The sequence below is a fragment of the Trichechus manatus genome, unplaced genomic scaffold (genome assembly GCF_000243295.1).
Source record: "Trichechus manatus latirostris isolate Lorelei unplaced genomic scaffold, TriManLat1.0 scaffold00003, whole genome shotgun sequence".
NCBI lineage: Eukaryota > Metazoa > Chordata > Mammalia > Sirenia > Trichechidae > Trichechus > Trichechus manatus.
In genome coordinates this window covers 34,874,188-34,888,870 of record NW_004443939.1, presented here as the reverse complement: position 1 = coordinate 34,888,870, position 14,683 = coordinate 34,874,188, and the positions used below count along the sequence as shown (strand labels likewise).

The following is a 14,683-nucleotide window of genomic DNA, read 5'->3' as shown; positions in this document are numbered from 1 at the left end:
TTTCCTTCAGGAAGAGTTGCGAGTAGAGAAGTCTTTGTGAAGGAGATGAAATCTAATCTACAAAATGGCTGATCAAGCATTGAACAATTGAAAGTTGACCAATCTGGAACAAATATTTTCCTTTCATTCCTCCCACTCTCATTTTAATAGTTTATGCTCACGATACATAGTGCAAAGTAGATAAGCTGCTAGTAACTGAAAGTAAAAATAGGAAACGTGAGAGAAAAGTGTTTTATTTGATGATATGTAGACTACAAGTGTATATCTTTTGATATATAAAAAATGGATTTAATAGAAGAAGATCCATTTTCAATGTCCACGTTGATAGTACATGTTTCCCTTCACCAAGTTTAGTTACAGTTCTCATAATACAAAACTAATCTTTGAAATGCTTGGTAGATATACCTATTCTGGGTACAAATGAATCCTCCACTTCTGAAGGCTTGGTAGGGGCTCCGATTCAAGTCTCCAATACATGTCCAGCGATTTTGGGCACCCTTTAGGGAAATACACCATTTGGCATGATCCTGATAAGAACTAAAATAAGATTGTCCAGATATCTTAATTGCTTTGACATTGTAGACATGGTAAGGAAGGGAGCAGTTTGAAGGAAGCTCTTGTCTCTTCCTCTGCCAGGTTTCTGTTAGCAAGTGTGTCTTCAAATGTTGAGCCATCCAAGCTGCAAAGATGTCTAAGATTTATAAGGAGAAAGATAGTGAGGTTGGCATTCATGCTTAGATAAGTCCCTGAAAATATCCTGAGGAATGGAAACCATCATTCACATGTGGATGTCACACACACAATAATAACAACATGATTGAGATAGTGAATGGGAAAGTATTTTGTAAACGCTAAAGTGATAGGCAAATAAGAATCATTATCATCGTTACTATGATGTTGTTGGAGCCTGCAAACTTCCTCTGTTCCCTACAAACCAGGGAGCAGTATACGGTTTTGTCATGAAAAGACCTTTGAAAAGAATAAGGCTTAAGAAGTAAGCAGGGGCCAGTTTCTAAGAGATCTTTGTAAGCCGTGCTAAAAAGTCTGGATTTTTCTAAAAGCAATAGGAGAGGTTTTGTTTTTTGTTTTTTTTAAATTAATTAATTAATTTTTATTGTACTTTAGATGAAGGTTTACAGAACAAATAGCTTCTCATTAAACAGTACACGTATTGTTTTATGACAATGGCTAACAACCCCATGACATGTCAACACTGTCCCTTCTCAGCCTTGGGTTCCCTATTACCAGCTTTCCTGCCCAATGGGGGCGTTTTTTAAAGGAATGTTAATGTGGAATGAATAGAAACCAGCTTATGATCAGAAATACCAATTGAGGCAATGTTTAGGATGAATTAGGAGGGGTGGATTAGATTGGAAATAGGAAAAACAGAAGGATGTGACGATAAACACAGGTGTGGACTACAGCTGTGGCAGAGTTTGGTGAGAATAACATAAAGGTGAGAGTTATTAAGCACCTGGAATTGATGGAATTTTGATGATGAGATAGAGTGAGAAAGAGGAGGGATCTAGAATGACTCCCAGGTTTCTGCAGAATAAAAGAAAAAGAGTTGGTTTGTGGAGGATGATGATGAGATGAATTTGGCATGTTGAATTTGATGTGGCTATGCACTTCCAATATAAATAGCCCATTAACTCTTGAATACATCAGTCAGTACAGAGGTCTGGGGTAGAGATCTAGACTTGGGAATTCCCAGAGTGCTTGCTGGAATTGCCCAGCATGAGTATGTAGAATAAGATAAGGAAGGGTAGAGGACCATAAGGCAATCTGATAATCACTGGAGGAGCAGGTAGAAGAAGAGGACCTTGGAGAAGAGATTTGAAAGAAGTGGGAGGAAGACCAACAGACTGCATCCTCCCAAAAACCAGACTTGAAGGGAAATGTTTCAGAAAGGAAAGAGTTTCAACAGTGTCAAATTCTAAAGGGGCTATTTCCGTCCTGTTCATTTTTGAATCTCTAGTGCCTAACACAGGGCTTGGCAAGTAGTAGGCTTCAGTAAATATTTAGTCGATGTAAAAAGGAAGGAAGGCAGGAAGCAAGCATGGAAATCAGTGAGCTGACTTTGGGGAGAGAGTGGAGTGTCTACAGACAGAAGCAAGGCTGCAGAGAAGGAGCATTGAGAAAGTGAAAGTCCTGTATAGTTTTTTCAGAAAGAAATCTGGAAGAAAAAGAAGAAGACAGATATAGGGGCTTTAGAGTTGAAGGAGGTGTTTTAGGCACGTTTATGTGCAGAGGGGAAGGAGCCTACAGAGTGGGAGAGTTGAAGGTAGAACAGATCAGGGAGCCCTGGTGGTGCAGCGGTTAAGTGCTCGGCTGCTAACAGCAAAAGGGGTGCATCGCTTCTGTTGGGATGAGAGGAAACAGGTTAAAAGGAATGGAAACAGATAAGACTGTTTATTTGTTTTTGGGGGGATTGGTATGATATTGAAGTGGTTCTTTCCTGGTGACCTGTTTTCTCTATGAAGAAAAAGGTGAAACTAAGAGCGAGAAGGCAGCATAATATAAAGGACTTGAGAGTAAGGAAGGCTTAAAATAACTGCTTAGAGAATGGAAGAAGAGGAAGATGGCTGTAGCCCATGCTCAGCGGAGGTTGGGGAACAGGAACTTGTACTGGTCCCTGGCTGGTTGGCTGTGAGACCCTTTGAGGTTGGATCAGCAACCCTGCTATGCAAATTGGGCAGGCAAATGTGTGAATTGATCCTTGATTTCCCTTCTCCCTTCCCTACCCATCTCCTTCCTTCTTTCCTCTGAAAATCAAAATATCTCCTCTAAGCTATCCAAAGTGATTTTACAGCAGTTACATAGCATAATGTTTGATGATGGTGTTTCATACCGTCAAGAAAAGAATCAGACTTTGCAAAATGAAGGAAGTTTTGTCCCTGGGCTGACTGAAATGTGGCGAGTTGCCGGCGGGGGATCTCTGATGTGCTGGACCTGGCACACAGCTGGGACATGTGAACGAGCTCCTGGTGAAAGGTGGCTGGGATGGAACAGCTGTAGACATTTGGGTTGTAGATCAAGAGCTGAGAATCTCAATCAAGAGTTGGTAAAGAAAAGTTGAAAGTTAAGACACAAATGGAAATGCCTGTTTGATATTATAAATCATATTGTGAATTAAAAAGCAAAACAAAACACAAAAGTACTCCCTTTTTTAAGCCAATAGGGTTCTTGTGAATTTTGATTAAAATAACTGACACTGCACATCCTACTTGCCAGGTACTGAGCTATGAATTTTACCCAGGTTAAATTAATTTAATCTTTATTATAATCTTACTATTAGGTAAGTCCTCTTTTATCATCATCCTCATTGTATAGCTGAATTAAATGAGAGTTTACGTCACATGCCAAAAGTTTTAAAGCTTGTAACTGATGGAGTTGTCATTGAAACCCAGGTAGTCTGACCTTGAAGGTCACATGCGCCCCCCCATATGTACATATATAAAAGCAGAGAACTCCCATGTACCAATCACCAAGCTTCAAAATGATCATCTCATCAGAGTGCACACTAAACCTCTCTGCTATACAGCTCTCTAATCATTACATGAACCAAACTAGTTAGACTAGGGTTTGACTTGGGTGAGAGGCTGAGTACCTCAGTGATCATTGCCATAATATGAAAATTTGAATAAAAACATATTCTAAACCTCCTTATATCTAAAAGCTGTTATTTAGCAGCCTCCTCAGTAAAAAGTGATTGGTAAAACAGTATTCCTGCTTCCCCTTATCTCCCACCAGAGTTTGCCAAATCTAACTATTTACGTCCCTTAGAGCTGGAAATCTCAAAGGATCACATTGGTGGCCTACAGGAAACATGTGATGTACACATTTTTTTTTTTAGATAAATAGAATCTATATTTAAAAATCAGGAGCGCCCTCTTTCTCTCTCTATCTCTCTCACACACACCACCCCCCTAGATTTTTGATTCCTCTTGAAAAATCTGGAGATGTATAACCAGTAGACCTGCATTCTTACAGATCTACAAAATGATAGAACTGCGGCCTTTGAGGGAAGCTGACCATACAGTATTTGCCTTTCTGTTTCACCTATTTTGTTACCTGCCTAGCCCTGCAGACATTCAAAATTACTACCTTTGATCAAAGGAACCGTGGTGGCTCAAATGGTTAAATGCTTGGCTGCTGACTGAAAAGGCTGGCGATTTTAGCCCACCCAGCAGCTACGTGAGAGAAAGACCTGGTGATCTGCTTTCATAAAGATCACAATAAAGAAAACCCTATGGGGCAGTTCTACTCTGTCACATTGGGTTGCTATAAGTCAACATCGACTGGAACACATCTGACAACAACGGGGACCCCTGATCAAGGTTATGACTTCACTGGTGGATCAGTAAACCACTAATGTAAGTGAGCCTGCCCAAGATCTCATGATGGAAAAGCCAGTATTAGAATCTAGATATCAGAGGCTGTAGGAATAGAGAATTAAGTGACAAATTTATTAATACATTTGCCAATTCCTTACCTTCTTCAGCATTGCTATCTCTCTTTTTTTTTTTTTTTTTTTTACATGCTCTAACGTTACCTATTGCTTTATACTGGTTGTACTTGAAAGTTATACAGATGCCAGTTTGTCCATTTCGTCTTCCCGTGGGTGGATAATCATAGCCTTCTTCAGGAATTGGAGGGAACCGGGGAATAGAATGAATCAACCAGAATCCCTGGACTCTGTTCCACAGCAGTAAACCTACCAACGTTACAGTTAAATACAGATACATTAAAAAAAACAAAGCTCCTTTTAAAAATAGAGTTCAAAGCTGCAATAGTTAAGCTGGATTATGCTTATGCTTTAGGCTAGTGCTTTATTAGGCTAATAATCATAAGTATCATGGACATTTTTCAAAGACTTCAAAAACAATTCAAGCACATGTTACATCGCCCCATTACTGATAATAAGCCACCACAAGAGGGGAACCAGGCCAGCCACCCTGTACAGAGTTAAGAGGAGTCTCATGTTGAAACAAGAAGAATTTGTTTTGGCAGAATGCAAATTTGCTAAATTGGAATTTGACCTTGTTGAACTGTACAGTCACCTGTCAGGCTTCAGATAGTGTCTTCACTGCTAAGCAGCTAAACTATTTTCGAAAGCCAGCTAAAAATCAGAGTTGAAAAAGAAAATATCAAATGAAGAAATGTACTTGCAGCAATTTGTTGTAAGAAAATGACGCTCATTTATGTGGCAGAGGAGTCACCCAATTCCACAAGTCCAAAAGAAGAGGCAAGAGAAAAAGGAGGAAGCTATGGTAAAGCATCCCAATTAATTGTGTTTAGTATAAAATCTCTAGAGCAAAAGAATGTGAGAACCAGAAAAGAACACAGAAAGATCATCATCTTGTGACATGGCAAAAAGAACCCTGTCCTGTAGGTGTCAATGAATATTTCTGTGTTTATAAATATATCAGGATAGTTTTGAATGCTAGCTGGACTGTCCAATCTGCATATGACCATGAAAACATAAAATTCATTCATGTTTGCCTTATTGTTAGAGGTGAAACCAAATTCTTGTCAGTTATTTCTTTTCAAAGAACACCCTTAAGAAAGTCTACTGTTGCTTTCTTGGTGGAAACAGAATCAATACCTATGTCCAGATGGACTGTGTTCAAAGTTGTGTTTCCTAACAGCTGGGGGACGTTAAAGAGCTCTCCTCTGCTCAGATGAGTGTGCTGTTTTGCTGAAATCGTTACCTCCTGGTACAAATGCCACAGGATAGTAGGGCATCTGTTGGCAAGGAGAACTCCCCCATTTGACTTTGGGCCTCACTCTCTTTCCAGTCTTTTTTTCAAACCCTTGTGACTCCTAACAGATGGCTCCTAACAGGGTGGAGGTGAGAGTAGTGGTGGGAAGTTGCCGGATGAGAGGCTGGAGAATATGGCATGAGCTAATAATGGTTGGGTTACATATAGATAGGACCGTCAGGAAGACCAAAAAACTAAAAGCAAACCAGTTGCCATCGAGTTGACTCCGACTCATGGCGACCGCATGTGTGTCAGAGTAGAACTGTGCTCGGTAGGGTTTTTGATGGCTGATTTTTCAGAAGTAGAGCACCAGATCTTGCTTCTGAGGTACCACTAGGTGGACTCAAACTCCAGCCTTTCGGTTAGCAGCCAAGCTTGTTAATCGTTTTGCACCACCAAGAGACTCCTATCACGAGGACAACTTGACTAAATCAAAAGCCTTTAAATGCTCATGCCCTTTGACAGTCATTACAAATTATATTCTTACTCAGAGGTTGCAAACTGGCAGCCCACAGGTCAAATCAAGACCACAGATATGTTTTATTAGACTTACAGAGTATTTTTAAAACTTTAAATTCATTGCCAACATTTAAATATTGGGGAGATTTTCCATGAAAATATCAATTTTTAGCATCTCCTGAAAAATTGCATCCCTATTTGGCAAGCTGAGTAGTAACTGCCCCCTTTAGGCCAAGTATGTACTCTCCAGTTCTCCACAGTTGCCTGCTAACCCAGCTCACTTGGCTGTTCTCTGAAGGTGTTTGAGTTTGGAACCTTCTGAAGAATTCTTGTTGCCATGGAAAATTATTCATGATATATTAAGTTGGAAAATAGTCATTACAGTATTTTTATGAAAATATTTTAAAATATGCATTATAGAAAAAGTAGAAAGGATTAAGTGTAGTTATCTAATGCACATTAGGATTATAGATTTTTTTGTTTACGTGCATTTTGAAATTTTCTATAATTAATATACACTTAAAATGTGTATATTAAAATGACAAAAGTTACTATAATATAAAAAATTGTTTGGCTATTTGGTTTAAAAAATGTTTCTTCAAAAATGCTTATATCAAATGGAATTATGCACTAAAAAGAGTGAATTTTACTTAGTGTAAATTATACCTCAATAAACGTGACTAAGATGCTAAAATGTTTTATGTGCATGTGTGTATATAAATAAACCAATTGCCATTCAGAGAGTTCCAGCTCATGGTGACCCCATGTGTGTCAGGGTAGAACTGTGCTTCATAGGGTTTCAATGGTTGATTTTTCAGAAGTAGATTGCCAGGTGTTTTTTCTGAGGAGCCTCTGGGCGGACTTGAAGCACAACATTGTAGTTAGCAGCTGAACTTGTTAACCATTTACAACACCCAGGGATACAGATATACATATTTACTGGCTGGTATTCCCAGTAGTTGGCGCTTGAACTTCCACTATAAGGCATATTTTAAAAAATATGCTAAGAAATAAAATGGGATTTGTGAAAAGGGAATTGCCAAGTCAAAGTATAATATAACCTGTGATATAGAAATCAAACACTTCAATAACTCAAAATAAACCATTAAAAAGAAAAGTTATGCTATCTTTTTAGTGTAGAACATAAGAATAGTTATGATGAAATGTTTGCCAAAAAAAATATTGATTTCCAGTAGGCAAGAGAAACTAAGGCCTCTGTCATACCTTTGGTGTGGCCATACTTCCTGCTATAATTCACAGATTTAGGAACTCCATCATTGTATATTAGATAGGCTGTGTTGTTACTCTGCAGGAACATATTAGAGTTATAATGGCATAAATCTTCCATCCACAAACGCTCACAACATTTCTACCAGCTACCCAGCCTGTAATACAGAGTTTTCATTAATACACATGAGAAGTCATCCATTCCTCTGATAGGCAGCTTGCCCATCAATATGAATTCTGTGACATGCAAAACAAGGGAGAGGAAGTCCATTCTCAACCATGCATGATTTTCTCTTGTGACAGGAGCCCTATGCATTGCGATATGATGTGTGAGGCTGATATTTCTATTTCTCTTGGTTGTTTTGGACCTAGGTTTCTGATTAAGCAACCAGTGTATAATAAAGGAGTACTTAAATATTTATTCAGGAAGTGAAGTGGGTACAACCAGCCAAGGATTACACCTGAGTTTTCTTCCATTGCTATTACAGGCACAGCACAGAGCTACTTGTCAGGATCTGATTTCCTCTGTCTACTTTTTGCTTCACTGCTTGGCCAAGCTGTGTATAATCAGAATTCCTCATGATCTGCTCCCCCTGCCTCTCTGGTATGAAAGGATTTTTATTTCTTCTTTTTTTTTTTATTATACTTTAGATGAAGGTTTACACAGCAAACTAGCTTCTCATTGAACAATTAATACACATATTGTTTTGTGACACTGGTTGCCAGCCCCACGACGTGTCAACACTCTCCCCTTCTTGACCTTGGGTTCCCAGTTAACAGCTTTCCTGTCCTCTCCTGCCTTCTCGTCCTTGCCCCTGGGCTGGTGTGCCCATTTAGTCTCATTTTGTTTTATGGGCCTGTCTAATCTTTGGCTGAAGTGTGAACCTCAGGAGTGACTTCGTTATATGAACCGTAAGCATATTCGGGGGCCATACTCTCGGGATTTCTCCAGTCTATGAGAGGATTTTTCTTCCATCCGTTTCTCAGTGTTACTTCGCCTTTCTAACTGGATATTTCTCTGCTTCTGGTGAAATCGAATGTGTGATATTGAATTTCCTTTGATAAGGCAAAATACCAGTAAATTCTCCAAAGCGTTGGCCAAATCTTTGAGTCAAAATGAGGCTATTATTTTGATAGCTTCTCTTTGTCATGCCTTGGAAACTTGCTTGTATTTGTTCTGGGTGGCACCGTTTCATTTGTGTCATGATGCAGTGACTTTTATTGAAGCCAGTAATGTCAATATTAAAAAGTCTCAGGGACATAATTAAAAGCAGGAAAATCCCTTGCTTTTCTCCTGGGTGGTTGGGGTGGGGGAGTTAATAACTGAGTCTCTCACAGTTGCTTAATTATTTGATGTGATCTAAAATTATATATTTTTAAATGTACAGCATAGTCTGTGTAGCATTCTTGGCTACTGTGTTTGGGAATATCCAGGAAAGTTAAACTATTTTCTTACTCATTTTCCATAATTGATCACAGCTGCCAAATGGCATGCATATCATCCTCCTGTGGAGAACTCTGACAATTAGTTATTCCGTGGGCTTGGAATGAATGTGGCAATATGGTATGAGGTCATTGTGTGTCTTTGGGGTGCAATGTGGAGAGGCTCTAAGAAGATAGGTGAGGAACTTTCTTCTTAGAATAGATGAAGATTACTATTCTAACCAGGAGTATAACAGCTAGCTAAGGTTGAATGGGTTGTAGCCCTGGTGGGAAGGGAGGTGATTTGATAAGAGGACAGATCATGAAGTTAAGAATAAGGTAGATCTAGGCGCGTGCCTTTGTACAACTTAATTCATTTAACACGTTCATTGGGTATTGTTTTGGCTACTGGATGGTGAACAAGAGGGATACAGTTTCTTCCCTGTCTATAGTAGAGAATATAGACAGGCAAGTTTAGGCAAGTGCCATATAGTTTGATAAGTGTTATCATAAAGGCGAATGAAAGGTTCTTATTTGCAAAGGCAATTTTCTTATCTGCTAAAGAAGGAAAACAATTCCAAATGTAACCCATGTGTTGGCTTAGATCACCTTGACATTTGAGATTTAAAACCAGTTGCTCTGATCTTGAGTCCTACTCTCTCTCACAAGTTCAATTTCAGGTCCAGGATCGGGTAATAACATTCTCAGTCACTTCTGGCATGTAGTTCCAACTTCCAAGGAACACTCACTCTCACCTGGACATCACCTGCTGCTATTGATCTCTTCTTTTGGTGCTGTGCCCATCAGACATGGACATCAGCCCCTTTGCTGTCTTTATCTTCCCAGAATCAATCACTCAAGGCATTTGTGTGTGAGCATATTTTTACTGAAGGTTTGAAATGGTTGAAAGTTTTGACATTAGCATGTTGCCCTGCCCGCAATCTCCCTCCAAGTTTCTCACACTTTTTAATTCCTGATTCTCGTCCACCTTTTTTTGTTTGATTGTTTTGCTGAGCATTTTAGCTCTTTCCCCTTCTAGGCTCTTGGGGCTACCTTTGTACCCCCAAAGATCATTATTATATTCTGCCAAACTAAGAACCATCTATTCCAGCACAGGGTAAAAGGGAGAGGCTTTACAATATTACTCTCTTTCCCTTCTCCTCCCAGCAGTCCCTGTGATGGTGAAGGGAACGATGTTGGCATTTATTTTCTGTCTGCTAGATTATGCTCCACAACCCCAACCCCAAACTTGGAAGGCAGAAGCAACTGCAGGCAGTTTTGATTTTAAATAACAATCTGTTTATTCAAAACGGGGTTGTCCTTGAGATTAAAGGAAATAATTTTTTAAAACACTTAGCACAGTGGTTGGCACATCACATTCATTCAAAGGTCTATAAATATTTTATAACTTTGTAACTCGGCTCTGAAGACTTGTCATAATGGCAGTGAATTAAATGAATATGACCACACATAATGGAAGCGCCCTGCATGTTTTGAGTAAATATTCAGATACACATGTGCAATAGTGCTACAGGCTAAATTAATTGACATATGTAAAGGCCCGGCACAGAGCCCAGTACATTGTAGGTGCTTCATCATATTATTTGCTTACTTCTCTATAAATTATTGTTAGGAAATGCATAAGTGAATGTCATGGATTGAATTGTGTCCCCCAGAAATGTGTGTATCAATTTGGCTGGGCCATGATTCCCAGTATTGTGTGGTTGTCCTCCCATTTTGTGATTGTAAGAGGATTAGAGTGGGATGTAACACCCTTACTAAGATCACATCCCTGATCCAAAGTAAAAGGAGTTTCCCTGGGGTGTGGCCTGCACCACATTTTATCTTACAAGAGATAAAAGGAAAGGGAAGCAAGGAGAGAGTTGGGGACCTCATACCACCAAGAAAGCAGCGCTGGGAGCAGAGCACGTCCTTTGGACTGGAGGTTCCTGCGCTGAGATGCTCCCAGACCAAGGGAAGATTGATGACACAAACCTTCCTACAGAGCCGACAAAGAAAGCGTTCCCCTGGAGCTGGCACCCTGAATTTGGACTTGAAGCCTACTAGACTGTGAAAGAATAAATTTCTCTTTGTTAAAGCCATCCACTTGTGGTATTTGTGTTATAGCAGCACTAGTGAGTATAACTGGATTTCAATTATTGCTGGGTTTTACTTGTCCTCCCCGGTTGGAAAGCAGTTTCTTGTTACTGAATAGCAGAAAGAGCCATACTGAGCCAGCAGGGCTACTTACAAGTCAGCCACCTATGTCTGAATTATCTGGATGCGCTCTCTTTCGTGGGTTAGCTCATTAGCTTGTGAAGTTCAGATAGGCTTAATTGCCATTCAGGCAAGTTAGTTCTAGGGCCTTGAACGAGACCCTTAGCTCTCAAAGGGAAGACCAAGTGGGTCCCTTTTCTTGGGTCAGCACAAATTCATCATCACTATCGCATAAAGAACACATGACTTATGTCATATTGATCATTGGTCTATGTTCCATTGTGGCAGAAGACGGTTCTTCTCTCTGTTTGTATTAGATGGATAAATTTTTGTGATTTTGATGGATTAAAATAGATGGACTAAGTTAAATGGATTAAATCAGATGGACTAAAATTAGATGGATAAAAAAGAGTGAATTGGCAGAGGTTTTGGCAGCCAAAGGACTTAAATATACAATTAATTCACACTGTCCAGGAATACCATTAAACATGGTGCCTAATGTACCAGCAATTTGGCATTACTATAGAGTATGATGGCATATTCCCTAAGATCTTGGTCAGATTGGCTCAGACAGTTGTCCTGGGCTAGTCCTGAGCTAGTTTACTTTAAGTTGCTAGGATTAAGAGTTGGTGAATGAAAAGAAAAAAATATTTTGGAAGCTTTGGATTCTGTCTTATGTACTTTATATGACTCAAATAAATGATTAGCTATAACATACCTTGGAGGCATGTGCTTCATATAGCTGGTGTAATGTCCTTCCCAAAACACTGTTGGTGGCATTCATTAGTTGGTTACTCCTCCTCCAGCTTCTAGTTGTAGAGTCTAGGTACAGGTACTCTAACCCAGTCTCTCCACTTTCCTTTTCTTGCCTTTTAGGTAACTTATAAAAGGTAAACCTAACAAAGGAAATAATTATGAATTACTAATATTTACTGAGTGCTTGCCTGGTGGCAGTCACGCTAAGAACTTAAATCTGTCGTCTCAATTATTCTTCATGGGAAGCCTCCAAGTCTAAGGAATGGGATTCGCTCAAGCTGCTGCCTGTCTCTACCCTTCTTCTTCCTCTTCCCCAGAAAAGGAAATGTGAATCTGACTGGATAGGTACATTTATTTGGGTAGGGGGTGTATGGACTTTCCCTGTGGTGGACATCCAGGTACATTAAAAGTGGTTCTCTCTGTTGCTTCTACAGTCCATATGGGGAGAAGGTTAAGGTCCAGGCCTGGACTGGAGGACTCTTGCTCTTGGATGTGTTTTCCTCTTCTGCACTTGTGCTTGGCATGCTCTTCTGTTTGCAACTTGCTGGTTGGGTGTGAAATTTGTTTTTGACCTTCAGGGAAGGTAGAGGCCTCCTTGAGCCTCTGGCCTGAGCCACATTCTTTAGCTCAGTTTATCAGAATGCTCTGCATTAAGGAATCAAATCCAAGACCAGCTGATTAAGTGGCACTTTGCTTTCCTTTTCTATTGTTTCCTGATCGTATATTTCCTTTAGGTATCTCACAAGAGGAGAGGTGGTTGGGCCTTATAGCATTCAGGCATTCCTGGACTGTCTAGCCCAGGGTTTCTCAACAGCGGCCCTGTTGACATTTGGGGCCAGATAATTAATTCTTCATTGCAGGAGGCCATCCTGTGCATTGCAGGGTACCTGGCCTCTGCTTACTAGATCCCAGTAGTAACAATAAAAAATGGCTCCAGACATTGCTAAAAGTCATCTGAAGGGCAAAATCTTCCCCGGTTGAGAATGAATGATTTAACCAAATACTCTCCAGGAGCATGAACCTTACATTTATCACTTAAACACTCACAACAACCAAACATTATGATGCATTCACTATTACTGTACAGGACTCCCTGGATGGTGAAAATGGTTAACATGCTTAGCTGCTAACTGAAAGGTTGTGGTTTGGGTCTACCCAGAGGTACCTCAAAAGACAGGCCTGGCAATCTACTTCTGAAAAATCAGCCATTGAAAAATCAGCACAGTTTTCTACTCTGACACACATGGGGTCACCATGAATTGGAATTAACTCAACAATAACTGATTTTTTTTTTAAATTACTGTACAACAGTATCTTACACTGTCTATAAGAACATCAAATTCTTCAGTCAGTTCCCTTCAGCTTTATGCTTCTATTGAAGTGAAATATTTCCTGCCCTGACAATGCTTTCTTACTCACAGGGAAAGGTCCTCACATGTTCTAGAAAACAGAATTTTTCTTTGGTGCTGATTTGATGTTACTTTGCTGTTTAACTCTCACAGTAAGTTGTACCAGCTTTAGGCTGTGTCTCACTATCTGCTCAGCTCAGCGTTCTCTCTGATGGACATCACTAAGTAATATGTCCACTCAGTTGTAGCAAAAATAAATTTTATATACTGATGACAATTTGGTGGCCCATCATTGAAGGGTTTTTGGCCCACCGGTGTGCCATGGTTAGTGCTTTTAAAACATTCTTCCTAGTGACTGTCTCCAAGTATATACTGAACATTCCTGAATCTGTTTCTAGCTCACATCTCTGTGCTGAGATCCAGATGAACCTAGACACAAAGATGTCCAAGAGACCTCCAACGACATATTTTTGAAACCAAGTTTATAGTATTTTGTTCCAAATCTGTTCAACCCCCACTATTAGGGAACACATCCATGCAGTCAAAGAAACCTGAAACCTGAAAGTCTTTCTTAACTTCTCTCTGACATCGCTTATCTCATCCATTACCAAGTCCTCTCAGAATGTTCCTTCTCTCCGTTTCTACTGTCAACTGTTTAACTCGGGTCCTCACGTCTTCTTACCTGTAATACTGCAAAATTCCAGCTGGTTTCTCTGACTTTTGATTGGTCCCCCTCCATCTAGCCTTCACTGTGCTGCCAGTGAAATTTCTTTTTTTTTTTTTTTTTACTGTTATGCTTTAAGTGAAAATTTACAATTCAAGTCAGTCTCTCATACAAAAATTTATACACACATTGTTATGTGACCCCAGTTGCTCTACCTGTACTGTGACAGCACACTCCTCCTTTCCACTCCGGATTTCCCGTGTCCATACAACCAGCTCCTGACCCTTTCTGCCTTCTCATCTCGCCTCTGGACAGGAGCTGCCCATTTAGTCTCATGTGTCTACTTGAGCTAAGAAGCACATTCTTCACGAGTATCATTTTCTGTCCCATAGTCCAATCTAATCTTTGTCTGAACAGTTGGCCTCAGGAATGGTTTTAGTTTTGAGCTAACAGAGAGTCCGGGGGCCAAGTCTTCCGGGGTCCCTCCAGTCTCAATCAAACCATTAAGTCTGGTCTTTTTACTAGAATTTGAGTTCTGAACTCCACTTTTCTCCTGCTCCATCAGGGACTCTCTGTTGTGTTCCCTGTCAGGGCGGTCATTAGTGGTAGCCAGGCACCATCTAGTTCTTCTGGTCTCAGGCTGATGAAGTCTCTCTTTTATGTGGCCCTTTCTGTCTCTTGGACCAATACTTTCCTTGTGTCTATGGTGTTCTCCATCCTCCTTTACTTCAGGTGGGTTGGGACCAATTGATGCATCTTAAATGGCCACTCGCTAGCTTTTAAGACCCCAGATGCCACTCACCAAAGTGGGATGCAGAACATTT

The 14,683-nt window shown here is 40.1% G+C and overlaps 1 protein-coding gene across 2 annotated transcripts in view; it reads right to left on the bottom strand.

The window, feature by feature from the left end:
* Positions 1-213: 213 nt before the first annotated feature.
* Positions 214-14,683, bottom strand: part of DNASE2B (deoxyribonuclease 2 beta) — a 16,686-nt gene continuing 2,216 nt past the window's right edge. Inside the window, exons 2-6 of one of the 2 annotated variants that reach the window (XM_004369105.2) lie at positions 11,809-11,986; positions 7,449-7,530; positions 4,556-4,717; positions 2,852-3,049; positions 214-691 (exon numbers count right to left, since the gene is read on the bottom strand). In XM_004369105.2, coding sequence (XP_004369162.1) covers positions 351-691; positions 2,852-3,049; positions 4,556-4,717; positions 7,449-7,530; positions 11,809-11,986 — 961 coding nt within the window. In that variant the 3' untranslated portion in view covers positions 214-350. The remainder of the gene's footprint in view (positions 692-2,851; positions 3,050-4,555; positions 4,718-7,448; positions 7,531-11,808; positions 11,987-14,683) is intronic. The other variant, XM_004369106.1, reaches the window with a different exon arrangement.